Genomic DNA, 16,020 nt, shown 5'->3' with positions numbered 1-16,020 from the left:
ATGTATGTCAAAAGGGGATAAATGAACAAAAACAAGTCATTTAACCACTGGCGCCTGATATAATTGCAGTGGGTGCCCACAAGTCTCCCCTGAACTGGAGAAGGCTTGTTCCCAGTAAATGTTTTGTTCCTGACAATCAATTTACCCCCTCAAATTAAAGCTGTGTTTGTCTTTTTAAGGAAAAGGACAACCAGCCTATTTGAAGGACAATGAATCGCCTGACGTATAGATACATAACACAATAAAACAGGATTGTTGTGAAACTCAAAATATTAACTGTACCACTATTAGTCTATACACATCAGATGATTTGTATTATTAACTGTAAAATAAGAAGCCAAAGTTTATCAGGATGTGATTCCTTACTTCTCATATTAACACAGTTTTCAACTCGCCTAAACACTACAAAAGCATAACATCATTTCTAGAAAGTCAGTCATGGCTTTTGGTTTTGGTGTGCCGACCAATAATTTTCCGTGGCTTCTTCTGGCCACCCCTGTGAAACATTTCTGGGTACGGCACTGTATTAAACAAAATAGAAGTGAAGTTAGTTTGCAATTCCTGCATAATTTTACTTCTGAATAAGTAGGCTATTAAGAGTTTTTTTAAGCCACAAACTGCTTCACCATGGTCATTTATTATGGGGTGACATCACCTCTTCACCAGACATATTTTGTGACTGTCCCTCATAGGAGGAGACCATGGAGCTGTCAGAGGTGGTGCAGTTGCTGCTGGCCACCAGCAGAGGTCAGCAGAGGTTAATATAGTGGATCATTTGATGCCTCTATTGTCAATGAAAATACGTGTGCTGTCCTGTTCAGTCAATTTCATTCCAATACAATACAAAGTATTCCCTGAGTTACTAATTTTAGATCTCCAGACAAGAGCATTATTATTATCATGTTATTATTAAATCAAACTATTGGACTGAGACACAGTTACGATAAGATGAAACTTTATTTGAGGTACATAAAGTAGGAAATGGTGAGTGTATTTATATCCAATTAACTCAAGTACTGACAATTAAGAATTGACATACAATCTCAGACACTACAGTATCATGTAAAAATACAGATTTGAGTTGACACTGATTCCATCCTCTCCACCCTTTGAGGTTACATTTAAGGTATCATAGAAAATGTTCAATGAGTCCTATTTACACACAGTTTGTCATTCACATGTGTAGCACCTAAGCTTTAAAGATTTTTAAGTCTTTGGAAAATCTTTCTTCTGCATGTATCGCCCACCTTGCTGCTGCTTCCTCAGGTTGTGACGAGTAACTTCTGGTTTATCTTATTCTGCTTTCTGCATGTTTTCCTCTCCTTCTGACCACTGAGACTCCTGAAAAAACAAGATGTGACATGTGGACTCAAGGACTTTCTGCATTTCAATAACCCACATGAAAGATGGAGGACTTCGAATTTTAATTAATCACCTGACTGTCTGACTGATTAATACCTCTACCTAGTGACAGCCTTGGCAACAAGATATGCAAGCTCAGCCATGTTAAGGACCATGCAGATAGAGGAGGAAGTGGCCATGAAAATGGTGAAGATGGTTTTCTCGGTGGGGCGTGAGATGAAGCAGTCCACCAGGTTAGGACACGGCCACTGGTCACACTGCACCAGCCGTGGCATCTGGAAACCATCGTACACCACGTACAGAGCGTACCTGGAGAGACAAAGACACATACTGTGTGGAGACAGAAAGCATCTGATTATAGCAAACCAGAAATATTATGGAAAAGAGTGGCAGATCCTACATGAATCCTCCTTCAAATAGCAGCCTGAACACCAGGCTGCAGGCATATGTCCACCAGAGGGCGCCAGCTATAGGGAGTCTCCGTTTCTTTATAGTCTCCAAATCTTCCTCCTGGCCTTTGTTGCTGAGGAAAGCAGCTCTGCCAGAACCCTGTCACACAAGATGAAATAACATGACATGACAACACAACAGAGGAAAAAAAAAACATGATAAAACAAGACATTACAAGATAAAACATGACATGATGAAGTAGGACATGGCAAGATAAAACATGACATGACAAGATAAAGTAAGACATGACAAGATAAAACATGACATGACAAGATAAAGTAAGACATGGCAAGATAAAACATGACATGACAAGATAAAACATGACATGACAAGATAAAGTAAGACATAACAAGATAAAACCTGACATGATGAAGTAAGACATGGCAAGATAAAACATGACATGATGAAGTAAGATATGGCAAGATAAAACATGACATGACAAGATAAAACAAGACATGGCATGACAAAACATGGCATGACAAGATAAAACATGACATGACAAGATAAAGTAAGACATGGCAAGATAAAACAAGACATGACATGACAAGATAAAACATGACATGACAAGATAAAGTAAGACATGACATAATAAAACATGACATGACAAGATAAAGTAAGACATGACAAGATAAAACATGACATGATGAAGTAAGACATGACAAGATAAAACATGACAAGATAAAGTAAGACATGACAAGATAAAACATGACATGATGAAGTAAGACATGACATGATAAAACATGACATGATTAACATGACATGACAAGATAGAGTAAGACATGACAAGATAAAACATGACATGACATGATGAAGTAAGACATGGCAAGATAAAACATGACATGACAAGATAAACAAGACATGACATGACAAAACATGGCATGACAAGATAAAACATGACATGACATGATAAAACATGACATGATAAAACAAGACATGACATGATAAAACATGACATGACATGATAAAACAAGACATGACATGATAAAACAAGACATGACAAGATAAAACATGACATGATAAAACATGACATGATAAAACAAGACATGACATTGATATGACATGATATTTCTGTCATATTACCATTGTTGGTATTTAATCATCCCTGTAATCCCAAATTACCATCGTTGGTATTTAGGTTTCTTATTGTTGTACTCTAAACTATAATCAACTCTGTAACTTTTTTTGCTGCTACGAGCACTTTGTTGACAACCAACAACAACACCAGCACTTTATCTATGCACATTCCTGCCTTGCACTTTATATCAGGAGCTGCTACTTGGACTGCCTTTTAGTGTTTTGTAAGTTGTTCCTCCCTGCACTGTAACAACTTGGTTATTTTAAATGTGGAAATTGTATGTCTGTATTGTCTCTGTGCTGTCCTCTGTTCATCTGTATTTTAGGTTTCTTTGTTTTTTAGATTGTGGTCTGTGTATATTGTAAATTATATGTTGGGACTACAGATGGAAATTAGCAGTTATGACATGACATGATAAAACAAGACATGGCAAGATAAAACATGACATGATAAAACATGACATGATAAAGCAAGGCATTACAAGACAAAACAACAGTTGAGGGAAAATTAGTTAAACATAACTAGATCTGTCTATTCTAAGAAAATATAAAGCAGAGAGGATCAGAAAGTGTTTGAGGAGGTCTATAATGTCATATTTTTTGCTTGCATGAATAGATGAGTCCCAAATCAGGAGATTCATAACTCTCCTGGTTCTGTTGAAACTGAAATACAAGAAAAGCTCATTGTGAGAGACACTAGCTTGAAAGAGAGGCTGAAGCACCCCTGTCCCTGTGTGATAACTCTGTATCTTCTATACAGAGGTGTGGAGGTGAGATGTCTTACTTGTAAGGTGCAGTTGGTGGAAAAGGATTTAAGAAGATCAGGGATGATCTTAGGTAAAACGATGAGAAACCTGTTGCTGACTACAGCTAATGTGTGTTACTTTAAAGTTTCCCTGAAACTTTACTGGCACATGATCTTGTATTTCAATTCAGTCTGAATACTGACCAATCAGGAACATTAAGAAGAGCATAGCATGGCAGGTTTAAAATGGAGCCAGAGAAAATATTGTTTGTCTGCAATCTGGATCCAAACCCTTCATATTTGCAGATCTGTATAATGCTTGTCACCAAATCTAGAGATTAAAAAACGTTGTGCTGGTTTTGTTTGTCTGTGTCTCAGTGTTCCTACAAATCTATTCAGTGGTTATTTAAATATATTTCAAGAAGACTAAACAAGAGGGAAAAATACAACAACACAAGACGTGAACTAATAAAAGAGAAAAGACAAGAGCTCTTCTCTTTCTCATCTACTGTTTTGTATTGTGTCAAACTCTGCTGTGATGGTACTGTTTTGTGTCTTTTGCACTCGTTCAGTTTGTTGGTTGTAGAGTTGGAGATCTAGAAATGTACTTCTTTCATTTCACTTTTATTGCTCTTGAAAAGGACATCTGCTAAAAACCCAGTCTTATTGTCATCTGAAAGAACTTGTAGGCTGCTGTGGCTCAGGAGGTTGTCCACTAATTGGAAAACTGGTGGTCTGATCCCAAGCTCCTCTAGTCTGGAGGTTGAAGTATCACCGATGCTCCACCGGTGTGTAAATGTCTGAGTGAATGTAAAAAGTAGTATAATAGCACTTTGAGAGGTCCAAAGACTAAAAGGGCTTATACAGTGCAAGTCCATTTACCAAGCCCGTCAAGTCAGTCATCACTTGACTGACAGAAACCACCCAGCATGCACTTCTCAATTCACAGCCTCCCACTTCCAATAGGGCTTTCCCATGGGAGGTTTGGGCTGCACCAAGTCAAACCATGCCGCAGCTTCCAGTAGCAGCTTAAAGGTGCCACGTTGTGTCTGAGTGTTGGGTCAAAGTGAGTCCTGTCAAAGTCATGTCCAAGCACACCTGATCACCTCCACATGGGTTGCACTGACGTCAAATGGGCTTCGTCAACGTAAACCTAAATTTTTCAAGCAATTACCGATAGGTGCACAGCAAAATCATGACAATATCCTGAAACATTCATGATGATCACTCGCTGGCTTCTTTTCTCCTTCCAAGTCTACTGCTCGTGATCAGCACCTCACTACGACCCCTTAGTGTACATTACTTTACTATACGGTAGGTAGCTGTCTACAAACAACTGGTGCACATTGCAATAGTGAACAGCACCAAAGAGGGCGCTGCTTTGAAACATCATCCATTCAAGGCAAGTGCGTCGTCAATTAAAGACACATTTTCAAACAGGTAGCCCTGTATGGAGATGCAAATCCCTGCTGAGCAAGACATGACAAGATAAAAAAGAGAAAAGACAAGACACAGGAACAGTCTCCCCCCAGGATGGCAGACAAATGAAATGGTACACACACCTGTAGGAGCGTCTTCTTATCTCTGTGGTTCCGATAGGCCACATACATTGCGACTAGGAGTGTTGGCGTGGACACAAAGACGAGCTGAAGACACCAGAGACGGATGTGTGAGACAGGGAAGAACTGATCATAGCAGACGTTTTCACAGCCAGGCTGAAAAACAGACAGCAACAGTTTAGTTGCTTTATATGTGTTGTATACACACACAGGTGAATCACATCTTGATGACATGACATCCCACACAGCAAGGTGACATGGTGAGGAATTGGATATATTACATGTGTCTGGGTGCCCTACCTGGAGTGTGTTACAGGTGAAGTCAGACTGCTCGTCCCCCCAGACGCTCTCAGCAGCAACAACCAGCACCATGACCCGGAAAATAAACAGCACAGAGAGCCAGATCTTCCCTAGGCTGGTGGAGTGACGGTTTGCCCCGACTAACTGAGCGTACAGCGCGGGCCAAGACATCCTGGGGAAACAGGCCAACACATGAGAATACAATACTATCAAACTAGCTGCCTGTATAGAAGTGGATTTATGTACCAGGTTTGGCTGGTTCCTTTGAACTGCTCATCTGAGAGAAACACAGATGGAAATTGAGAAGGAAGGCGGTGGCAGAAGATGAAAGCAGAGACAGGCGATGAAACAAAAGAGAAGTTTGACAGAAGAAGAGGTAGAAAAGGAATGAAAGTGAGAGGAGGAGGAGGAGAGAAGGCAAAGGGCCAGAGTCCATGTGAACTGATGAACCTCTCTGCCCACTGTGGACTGTACTGAGCCGAGCCCACTCAACTAAAAACACACTGAACACACTGTACAAACCCACACTACTACAGTCCTCACTGAGCCGCACCATTCACAGTCAACCACTGATTGATTATTGATTCACTGATTACTGATTGTACTGATACAGCATGATGGTATGCATGGTATGTTAATTAGGAGCAATTATTGGTAAATGCTTCCTGAAAAAAGTTAGATATGTAGAAATTGTGGGGATAATAAAAGTTTTTATTTTCTGAAAATCCTTTTCCAGAAGTGATTTTGTCAAAAAATACTTGTCCTACCTTGTGTCTGCAGAGTCAGGGTGTTTTCAGGAAAATATTCCACATGGTCCTTTTCAGTAAAAAACAAACAAACAAACAGCTCACTGTCACATCATTGCTGGTATGATTCAAGTGAAGCAAAACTGAATCAAATCTAGGTCTAATACACGGAACAAAAAACAAACCTGCAGCTCCTGTTTCCTCTGCATCAAAGAAAAGATGGGTCTCCAACGTCAAGTCAGTCAGAACAATGTGAGGGGATTTCCTGTGCAGGCTTTCAAAATAAAACCTCACAGCGGCAGAGCAAGAGGCAACAGAAGTATTACAGAAAACATGGAGATAATATACATAGAGAAATGTAGCAAAGGCTGCACAGACATTGATAATAAACTACTAATACTATATATACTGTGTCTGTCACTCTGAATAAATGCGCAGACTACTAATGGGATTGTTTTGTGAGAGTTTCAGTAAATGATAAAGGCAGTGAAAGGCTAGAGGAAAATCTTGAAAAAATAATGGTCCAAATTAAAGCAGCAGAGTCAGAGAATACTTGATTTTGGGCTACAAGTTTGAGTCAAGCTCAGCTCCAAAAACGTTGGATCCTACCTACTTACTAGACCTTAATGAGACCTTCATCAGTCAAGTTAAAGCTTTCTGTGAAACTTTAAGTCTCAAGCCCAAAGCAAGACAACCCTGATGACATCATCTGTTTTTTTTGTTTGTTTGTTTTTATTTTGCAAAGGCATTATGCAACAAGTAAACTTGAATTAACAAGGTACCACAATTATTATACCAATAATTTGGTGCCACTTGACAAAAAAAAATCACATAAACTTTGGGCACACTGTAATTCAAGTGGACTAGAACAACTTTATACTTGTGCACCTCCTCTTTGCTCTGTTTTAATGCTTTAGAAAATGCCGTCATGGGAGACTCTCATCTCAGAAAGAGGGTGTTCCTACTGGCTGTTATACAAATATACATCCATGTGCATGTCCTTTCAGTCAAAGCCTGATTCAAAGGCAAAGAATCCCACAGAGAAAGTTACTATTACAGCATTATCAGCAACTGCCTACACTGCAAAGCACCCAGAAAGGAAGACAGACTTATCATAAAGAGAGTTTTAAAGAGAGTCTGACAATAAACAAAACAAAATATGTTTTAATATCTGCAAAGTGTTTCGGAGATTAAGAAAACATGTTGCTAATAGTTTAGCCTTCTGCTAACAGGATCCAAAGGCTCACGTCTGCAGCAAAGTCAAGTCATGTTTTTGTAGCTAATGTTAACTAGAGCCTCACATCATTGTGTGTCCTTTGCCTCACTCCCTGTTGCTACAGACCACCTTGCCAAGAGGAGAGCAGGCAGCAGCCCTGGAGACCGACCCCAGTCAGCAGCTGCAGCAATCTAAATCCAGCCAATGCAAACTCCAGCTCCAGGGGACCAGACAGCCCGACTCCCCGATAGATCAGCAAACTTTCTGTTGCTGCTGTTTCACAAGTTAGACCCAATGGCTACTTGGGGGTTTGCACTGGTTGAATTCGAGCAGCTATAGCTGCCAACCAAAGGTTCATCTCAGAGCTGCTGCCTGGTCCCCTTGCAGCAACAAGAAGACCAGAGCGATTTGGAGGGACCGCAGGGTGGCTAGCTAGCTAAATCTTGTCTAATTTACAGTCTGACAAACACAGAGAGAGAGCGGGGCAAGGAGGGGCTGAGTGACCTCTACAGTGGCAACTGTAGAATAAACCAAGATTAAATAAATCAATAATGGGAAACACTAAGTTAATGTATGAAGTGCATGCATATGCCTGTGGTCGTCTAGTAGGAGGGGCTTAGGGTGAATATTCAAATTCTGCTGTTTTTTTTTAAAATTTCTTTTCTCCCTACCCCAGCTTTAATGTCACAGTAAGCATTTTCATACGTTACACAACTTTAATTATATTAAAAGGTCACATCTGTACTTCCTACATGATGCCCCTGCAGGGTGGAAGTCAGGAGGTTGAAAGAACAACACTGCTTTGTAGTAAAAGGTGTGTGCATGTCTGTGTGCATGTGTGTGTGTGTGTGATCCCTTTGTGCCTGTAACAGGACACAGGTAGAGAGTCAAAGTTACTTCTCAGAGCCCAACCATCCCTTGGCAGCGGTCAGCCTGCTGGACAGTGCAGCTCTGTGTGCTGCTAATGACTGTGACCGATGAGCTTTCCCCACTGTTTGTTGATGTGTGGGAGCAAAACCAACTTCCTCAGTTTACACTGTGGATCCTCACAAAACTGAAATGAATACATCTGAGGGGGCTGTGACATTTTCAGCATATTCTGCCTGAGCTAAAATGTTTGAATCGACCTGTAGACATGGGTGTATCAGTAGAGTGAGTTTTCATTTATAATGAAGCAAGAGTTGCAGACGCCGTATCAAGAGTCTCCTCTGAATCACATCACGCAACATGACCCTGCAAAATGAGCAGCGATGATGTGAAGGGGCAGGAAACCGTCCGGGGCTGAGACACAGAGGGCGTCAGTGATTCTAATGGAGTCATTAGGGGAATAACAGTGACACTTATTCTTGATGCATATCAGTGAATGAATATCAGTGTCAGGCCCAGCCTCAAAGAGCCACTGTTTGATCTCTCAGTCAGGACAGGACTAAAGGAAAAAAACACAGAGGGAGAAAGGCTGGCGGATTGTTTCAGGCGAGTCACACACAGTGAATGAGTAGGGAGACAGAGAGAGAGAGGTAAAATAGAGCTGATTGTTAGAGTAGCTCCTGATCAGGCAGCCAGCAGGAGAACAGAGGGGGCCAGTGTCAGGATACACACACTGTACAACATTCACATATGATATCCAGAGAGCTGCACACACACACTCACACACTGTAATGAGTGAGGGGGAGAGCAGCATGTGACTGGATGGCAGATTTCAGTTCTGTAGGTGGACTTGGTGGACTGATCCTGGATCAGCCACTCCATTGATTCTGCGAGACGTCCTGATGATTTGTGTAACTTTCAGGTTACTAACAAAGCTTGATACTCATTTTTAACAATCCCAGTTTCTCAGCAGATGAGAAGCAGGCTACATAATTAACTTGATATTATTATAGCAAAATGTTATATACATAAAATGATTTGGCTTAAAAGACAACCCTTCTTTTATGTCTTTAAAGATACTGATTTTAAAATGTACTTGACTACTATTGAAAATTTAAAGGTCCAGTGTGTAGGATTTAGAGGGATATATTGGCAGAAATAGATAAGAATATTCATAACTCTTTTGCATTAGTGTATAACCACCTGACAAGAATTGTTGTGTTTTCGTTACCTTAGAATGAGCCATTTATCCACATGCAGAGCAGGTCCTCTTCCACAGAGTCCGCCATGTTGTTTCTACAGCAGCCCAGAATGAACAAATCAAATGCTGGCTATATTAGACAGGTCCATTCACGTTTTCGCATCGGCCACCCTGTTTCTCCAACGTGCTTAGCACTCAGGAGAAGTTTCTGTTGGTTGCAATGTGCAACCTCACCACTTGATGCCACTAAAATTCAACACACAAAACTCAAACATTATAAATTGGCAACAACTATTAGATTATTTAGACATCTCAATTTTATTTATTCAGCAAACCCTGAAAGATTTTATTTTGTTATGTTTCTTTCTTTCACCTTAATCTTTTGCACACATTCTCTTATACATATTATTACTTAGGTTTGTGCTTGCATTGGTCAGATTTCAATGTTGAACAGGGGCAGAAGCTCAGTCCGTAGGGACTGGGCTTGCGCACCGAAGGGTCACTGATTCAAGTCCCCTGTACGGACCAAGTATGGAGCGTGGACTGGTACCTGGAGAGGTGCAAGTTTGCCTCCTGGGCACTGCCAAGGTGCCCTTGAGCATGGCACTGGACCCCCAACTGCTTTGACATCTCTTCATTTAATGCATGTATAGGTCCTGTTTGTGCATGTGTGTGTATTTTGACCTTGTTCTATTTGACAACAGAGCGATTGATAAATGATATCTTCTTGTTCTTATCATTAGCATTATTACAGCTTACTTTCGTGTGTTATTCTATATGTGGGCTATATGTGGGCTAAATATGTGTAAAGTTTTTCTTTTTTAAAGTGTGCATTATTGAGGATGACATATTTTTTAAATATTTAGCTGAGTGTAATAAATATATTCAATAAAGTTGAATTTATTGAAAAAAATCTCTCAGGCTAGACTGCTTTAAGCCAAAATATTTTATTTATATTTTTTTTATTTGTAGTCATGCGAAACATGATGCATGGAGACTCACTCCGAAACACTAGGGGGCGATAGTTATCGCTGGCTGAACTCCACTGAAACGACACCGGAAACGGAAACGGCTCCGGTCCCATTCGTTGCTGCAGCTACGATAAAATACTCAAGCAAGGTGGCAAAAGTCGGTACCGAAGTGTATTATATATCGGTTAAAAATAAGAATGGCCCTTGAATCCCGCATCACACAAGAAGAAATCAAGAAGGAACCAGAGAAGCCCATCGACCGAGAAAAGGTGCATGGCGGGAGTTTGTTTAACGTTAGCTTGTTTACCTTATCAGCGCTATCGAAGCTAACCTGGTTCTGTTAGCTAATGCTAATGCTAACAGTTTGGAGACTTCGGGACAAACTCTGAACATTATATCATGATTTAAAAAATGTAGGCCCGTATGTCTGCTTTCATTCAATGCCATGTTATGTTCTGGTAATCACCAGTTAATAAAAGGAGACTGAACAGTAGCCTCTGCAGCATGCTAATGCTAGCGTACTAGCTAACCATGAATAACGTTATATCCCCAACCAACGGTTAAAGACAATTTGTAGCTCACTAAATACATTGCTTACCTTGAGACTTTAATAGCATTAGTTGACTCAATGTTACCTACGTGACCTGGGGAAAAAACGCAATTTAAATACTTTATTCTTATAGGTAGACATACAAGACCAGTAACATGTAACTCTTTCTCAAACCGGTGTGTTCGGATATATTCGGCATGTATATAATCACAAGCAACACCCATCTTTTTTGCCACATTTGTAACTTACCTGAGCTCAGTTTTCCTGATGGGTTAATCGCTTTGTGTTTGTGTATTGCCCCTAATAACTACAGTGGTACAGTTGGTGTCATGAGAGGGATTTGAGATGACACAGGCTGCCTTCCACAGGTGTTTCCAATGTGCTGTCCTCCATTCATTTGGGTTTGATAAAGCAAGTTCATGGAGTACACTATGTGTACATGTATATTTATACAGATACTATTTAAATTAGTTAATTAATTAATTGAAGACTAATAACCCATTTCAACACTTAATGAGGATAATTATAATAGTGTTAATACCTACATTTAATAAGAATATGTTGTGTTGTAGTTACTCGGTGTGACCACAAAGGGGCAGCAAACTAAAGAAACCACTGTCACCAACCACTGTCAAACTCAAAACAAAAGTACGCTATTTACCAAAGACAGAGATATGACCCTTGTGCCTGTGTAGTGATTCATGTTGACTGTTGCAGTGCCACAAAACTGGATTACTTGAAGGAATCAGTCTGTCCCAATTAAAAATGAAAAATGTTTGTCGTTGTCAGATTGCCTGTGTTGTCTGGCACAGCCAGCTCTTACTTTATTCGTTACTTTTTCTATATACCTTTATGTCTGATGCTTACTTTTGCTGCAGACCTGTCCCCTTCTGCTGAGAGTATTCACCACCAACAGTGGCCGTCACCATCGAGCAGATGAATTTGCCCGTGGCAACGTCCCCTCCAGCGAACTGCAGATATACACATGGTGAAACTGCAAATATTTATATTTTTTGCATGTGTCAGTTAAGCATTTAGTTGAGTTTATATGACAGTAAAAGCTCCTTGTTAAAGTACTGTGTGATTCTAATGTACAGTTTGGCATTGGAACAGGTCTCTGACTCTGTGTGTTTTTCAGGATGGATGCTACTCTGAAGGAACTCACCAGCCTGGTGAAGGAAGTGCATCCAGAGGCCAGAAAAAAGGGGACCAACTTTAGCTTTGCCATCGTCTACCCTGATCCTAGAGGGAAAGTGTACAGGTTGGTATCACACTCCATCTGCACAAGTTGGACTCATGGATCAGGCCACTTGCAAACCAGTCTGGTGAATTTGTCTCCTTGTGTATTGACATATGTGGTGTCCCTCCTTACAGGTTGAAAGATATTGGCAGCACTGTGTCCGGCAGAAAGGGTCCAGATGACTCCATGACGTTGCAGTCCCAGCGCTTCCAAATTGGAGACTATCTGGACATAGCGATCACACCACCAAACAGAGCCCTGCCCCTTAACACACGCATGAGGCCCTTCTAATTCTAAACACGAAACATAAACCAACACACATCAAACTGTTCTTTGTTTGTTTTTTCCATTGCCTCATCCTGGATGGTTTTTGCCTCATTTTTTAAAATGTGAAGTGTAATAAAGTTGTGATTTTTTTCCAACGTTTCTGCTCCTTTCTGTGTAACATACTGTGAACTGTAGTTGTGAAAAATCTCCCCATTTGATCAGGTTTAAGATGGTCCAGATTCCAACAACACATAACATATTTGGAGTCAGAGCGTCAGATTTAGAAGTTTGTGAAAACAACTAATGCACTTAATTATAACTGCTGTGGGTTCTTCTAATTGGGGAGCTAGTGTGCAATGATTTTAAGTATTATCACTGCCTTCAAATATGGTTAATACCCAGTTAGTTAAATGCTACCTAAAAACACTGGCATGTTACATTGAAGAAATTATACAGGATATAATTGTTTTTGTAAGTACTGGAAACAGACAAAAAATAGAGTTGGTCTAGAAAATTGGTGTGGCAGTGCCACAGTTGTTAATTCATTTTCGTGTGGCGCTAGAGAAATTTATTTTGATAGTCACAGCCGGAAGTCCAGCCGCGCATGCGCAATGCCACATATTGACCGCTAGCGAGCAGAAACATCTGAGCTAGCCGATTGTTAGCTAAAGAAAGCAGCCGCTTAGACAGAAAGTATACGTTAAAATGTTTCGGAGAAAATTGACAGCGCTAGATTATCACAATCCCGGAGGATTTGACTGCAGAGGTAAGAAACAAAACTAGTAAAGGAGCTCTTAAATTTAGTCCGGTGAGTTAAACGTGGAGCCGGCTAACGTAACGTTAACGTCATGCAAATGCTGTCACTGGAGACAACGAAATACCACTCTATTTATAAAATATTGGCTTTGTTCTGCTATGTGGCTCATAAACCTGTATATCTGTTGGGACACTGGGTCTTTTACAACCAGTTATACACCACACTTATACGGCAGTACTGATAATTGAAGAACGCCCTTGGTATTTAACCACCTATTGTGTCCACAGTTGTATTCCAATATATTTTGAATGCAATTTTCAGAGCAATTTGGCAAGCATTATGTAATAATGTGAAATGGCATTATATGTAAATATGCTCACTTGGATTTTGGGTATATTGCTGGGCTGTAAATATATATTTACTACTGTTAAAGTAACGTTAAATGCTCAGTAAGTGCTAGCTAACAACATCTGCATCCTGTTAAAAACTAGCTACTCAGCAGTGACTGTCCTTTCTGCTCAGATGAGACACAGTTCAGGAACTGCATTGTATGGCTCGAGGACCAGAAGATCCGACATTACAAGATAGAGGACAGAGGAAACCTGAGGAACATCCCGAGCTCAGACTGGCCCACAGCCTACCAGAAGGTGAGACCACTTTTTCGTCCATTGCCAAACCACATTTAAAGGGACAGTGTGTAAGATTCAGGGGCATTTAGTAGCATCTAGCAGTGAGGACTGCAGATTGCAACCAGCTGAAACTTCTCCTGGGTAGAATTCCTTCAGTGTTTATTGTTAAGAAAGTTTTTGGGAGTCACATTATTTGCAGAGGTCTCTTCCCCATTGTCATGGAGCTGTCAGTGCCTTCTTACATGCATGATATGTGATTGAGTGTTTTGTTTGTGTGTGCAGTACCTGCAGGACCTGAACTGTCCCTTTGGAGTCCAGGAGAAGCAGGAGGCTGTGGACTGGTTACTGGGCCTGGCTGTAAGATATGAATACGGAGACAATGGTGAGATGGCATTACGTGCATGTCTGTTGTTATAATGATAACAATGATGTCAGTGAAAAGTTTTGTAGGATAGATAACACTGGCTACAGGACTGGACTATGCTGTAATACTGATGCTAACCAGTAGATGGAGATATTATAAAAGGAAAAATGTTTTCCAATGACACCAGCTCACCAGTCAAGTTATTCTTATAAACACTGACAAATGAATAACGTCAAACAAGTTTAAAATAATCTGTATAAGCCTGTTTGGATCCTCACTTGACACGTTAATATGTTCTCTGTTGGTCTCTCCTCAGTGGACAAGTATAAGAGCTGTGAGCCCCTGGCAGCCTCTGGCAGCAGCGACAAAGCAGTGGACCCTCTCGTCAATCTTGACAGTAAGAAGAAACACCTCTGCTCCTCTGCCTGTCCTTGCACTTTGATCTCACACATCTGTTCCTTTTCTTTTTGATTTCTTCTCCTGTGTGCTCCAGGTGAAACATGAAGTCAGCTTTTGTTTGTGTTTTTCAGGTAGTTCACCAGATTTCAAATCAGGAGTGATGGCACTGGCCAACATCCTGCAGATACAACGACATGACGACTACCTGGTGATGCTCAAGGTGGGTGTGTGCTCATTTATTATCACTACATCCTTATTGAGTAGAAAATTGTCATACTAATCATTTTTCTGTCTGCATGCTCTCCTGCCAGGCTATTCGTATTCTGATCCAGGAGAGACTTTCTCCAGAGGCGATCACTAAAGCCAGCCACAACAGAGAGGTACTGTAAACTTAAAGAATGATATCTGGAGATTCTTGTATTTACAAGTCCTATCATTAAAACCTTAAAGTTAATTGGGTGGCTCAAATGAGTCCCAGTCATGTATATGTGTTACATGTGTATGTTTCTGTGGTTCTCAGGGTGTTCCAGTAACTTTAGACAAGCACATCTTGGGTTTTGATACTGGAGGTGAGTGCAGCTTTGTCAGTGAAAGGGGTACAGGAAGGGCAAATTCTGGTGGGACCACCAGAGAGGTCATTGGTACAATAGTGCTTTGATGCAGAGCAGTATGAACACAAACTTAGTTGAAATAAATTTCTTGCCAGATGCCACTCTGAATGAAGCGGCTCAGATCCTGCGCCTGCTGCACATCGAGGAGCTGAGGGAGCTCCAGACGAAGATCAACGAGGCCATCGTAGCCGTTCAGGCCATCATCGCCGACCCCAAGACAGACCACAGGCTGGGCAAGGTGGGCAGATGAGAGCGAGGATGAGGAGGATGACGCTGGACGAAGGGAGGGACTGAACCACAGGAGTTTTAATTTGATTTTGAAAGGAAAAGCCTGTCTTCGTTGGACGTATGAGTTTGTTTTTTCCGTTGTTGCATGAGATGAGACCAATCCGATTGGGAACTCGGAGGTAATATAAGCAAATGCCACATTTTAAGATGCTGTTTTTGATTTTTGTATTGCAGCACAAATGAGTTAAGGCCAAAACACACACTGAGGTACTTATTACTGCTAATATGTTGGTCATTCAGAGTGGCTGCCCTGCAGTCTCCCTCAGCAGAAACCATAGAGAAGCTTATGAAATATTCAAACTGACAGTTACATTAGTGTCTTTTGTTTCAAGATGGAAGAATAGGTTATTTTGAAATGGTTTACATTGACGCTGTGTGGGAAAATATATAAATACAGTTGAACACACTCTGGCTCCTGTGTTTC

The 16,020-nt window shown here is 40.7% G+C and overlaps 3 protein-coding genes across 4 annotated transcripts; 2 read left to right on the top strand and 1 right to left on the bottom strand.

Annotated features, from left to right (window-relative positions):
* Positions 1-726: 726 nt before the first annotated feature.
* On the bottom strand, positions 727-11,507 carry LOC117249795 (gap junction beta-2 protein-like). Of its 2 annotated transcripts, XM_078165637.1 has the most exons (11): positions 11,291-11,507; positions 11,090-11,135; positions 9,551-9,615; positions 6,422-6,525; positions 6,258-6,306; positions 5,737-5,767; positions 5,491-5,662; positions 5,194-5,346; positions 1,763-1,911; positions 1,465-1,671; positions 727-1,341 (listed from the first exon to the last, which is right to left on the bottom strand). In XM_078165637.1, exons 4-11 carry the CDS (start codon positions 6,443-6,445, stop codon positions 1,263-1,265), a joined length of 864 nt encoding a protein of 287 aa, XP_078021763.1. In that variant the 5' UTR covers positions 6,446-6,525; positions 9,551-9,615; positions 11,090-11,135; positions 11,291-11,507; the 3' UTR covers positions 727-1,262. The 2 variants fall into 2 exon arrangements, with proteins under 2 accessions (XP_078021763.1, XP_033471413.2); XM_033615522.2 differs by lacking the exon at positions 5,737-5,767.
* sap18 (Sin3A-associated protein) lies at positions 10,582-12,703 on the top strand. The gene is made up of 4 exons (XM_033615525.2): positions 10,582-10,760; positions 11,920-12,029; positions 12,180-12,302; positions 12,416-12,703. Exons 1-4 carry the CDS (start codon positions 10,689-10,691, stop codon positions 12,570-12,572), a joined length of 462 nt encoding a protein of 153 aa, XP_033471416.1. The 5' UTR covers positions 10,582-10,688; the 3' UTR covers positions 12,573-12,703.
* Positions 12,704-13,150: 447 nt separating this feature from the next.
* On the top strand, positions 13,151-16,002 carry rtraf (RNA transcription, translation and transport factor). Its single transcript, XM_033615636.1, has 8 exons — positions 13,151-13,314; positions 13,828-13,952; positions 14,217-14,316; positions 14,615-14,695; positions 14,829-14,917; positions 15,009-15,077; positions 15,218-15,266; positions 15,404-16,002. Exons 1-8 carry the CDS (start codon positions 13,254-13,256, stop codon positions 15,556-15,558), a joined length of 729 nt encoding a protein of 242 aa, XP_033471527.1. The 5' UTR covers positions 13,151-13,253; the 3' UTR covers positions 15,559-16,002.
* The last annotated feature ends 18 nt before the right edge of the window (positions 16,003-16,020 follow it).

This window comes from Epinephelus lanceolatus, chromosome 24 (genome assembly GCF_041903045.1).
Source record: "Epinephelus lanceolatus isolate andai-2023 chromosome 24, ASM4190304v1, whole genome shotgun sequence".
NCBI lineage: Eukaryota > Metazoa > Chordata > Actinopteri > Perciformes > Serranidae > Epinephelus > Epinephelus lanceolatus.
The sequence above is the reverse complement of the archived record's forward strand: the minus strand, read 5'-3'. Positions and strand labels throughout refer to the sequence as shown.

Bases quoted from the DNA above. Each gene is read 5' to 3' on its own strand.
- rtraf (XM_033615636.1), top strand. From the start codon at position 13,254: ATGTTTCGGAGAAAATTGACAGCGCTAGATTATCACAATCCCGGAGGA. The intron at 13,315-13,827 runs GTAAGAAACAAA...CTTTCTGCTCAG, and splicing joins CGGAGGATTTGACTGCAGAG to ATGAGACACAGTTCAGGAAC. The intron at 14,696-14,828 runs GTAAGAAGAAAC...TGTGTTTTTCAG, and splicing joins CCCTCTCGTCAATCTTGACA to GTAGTTCACCAGATTTCAAA.
- LOC117249795 (XM_078165637.1), bottom strand. From the start codon at position 6,445: ATGCAGAGGAAACAGGAGCTGCAG. The intron at 5,347-5,490 runs GTAGGGCACCCA...TCTGTTTTTCAG, and splicing joins TCACCTGTAACACACTCCAG to CCTGGCTGTGAAAACGTCTG. The intron at 1,912-5,193 runs GTGTGTGTACCA...CTTGTGTGACAG, and splicing joins ATAAGAAGACGCTCCTACAG to GGTTCTGGCAGAGCTGCTTT.
- sap18 (XM_033615525.2), top strand. From the start codon at position 10,689: ATGGCCCTTGAATCCCGCATCACACAAGAAGAAATCAAGAAGGAACCA. The intron at 10,761-11,919 runs GTGCATGGCGGG...CTTTTGCTGCAG, and splicing joins AGCCCATCGACCGAGAAAAG to ACCTGTCCCCTTCTGCTGAG. The intron at 12,030-12,179 runs GTGAAACTGCAA...TGTGTTTTTCAG, and splicing joins GAACTGCAGATATACACATG to GATGGATGCTACTCTGAAGG.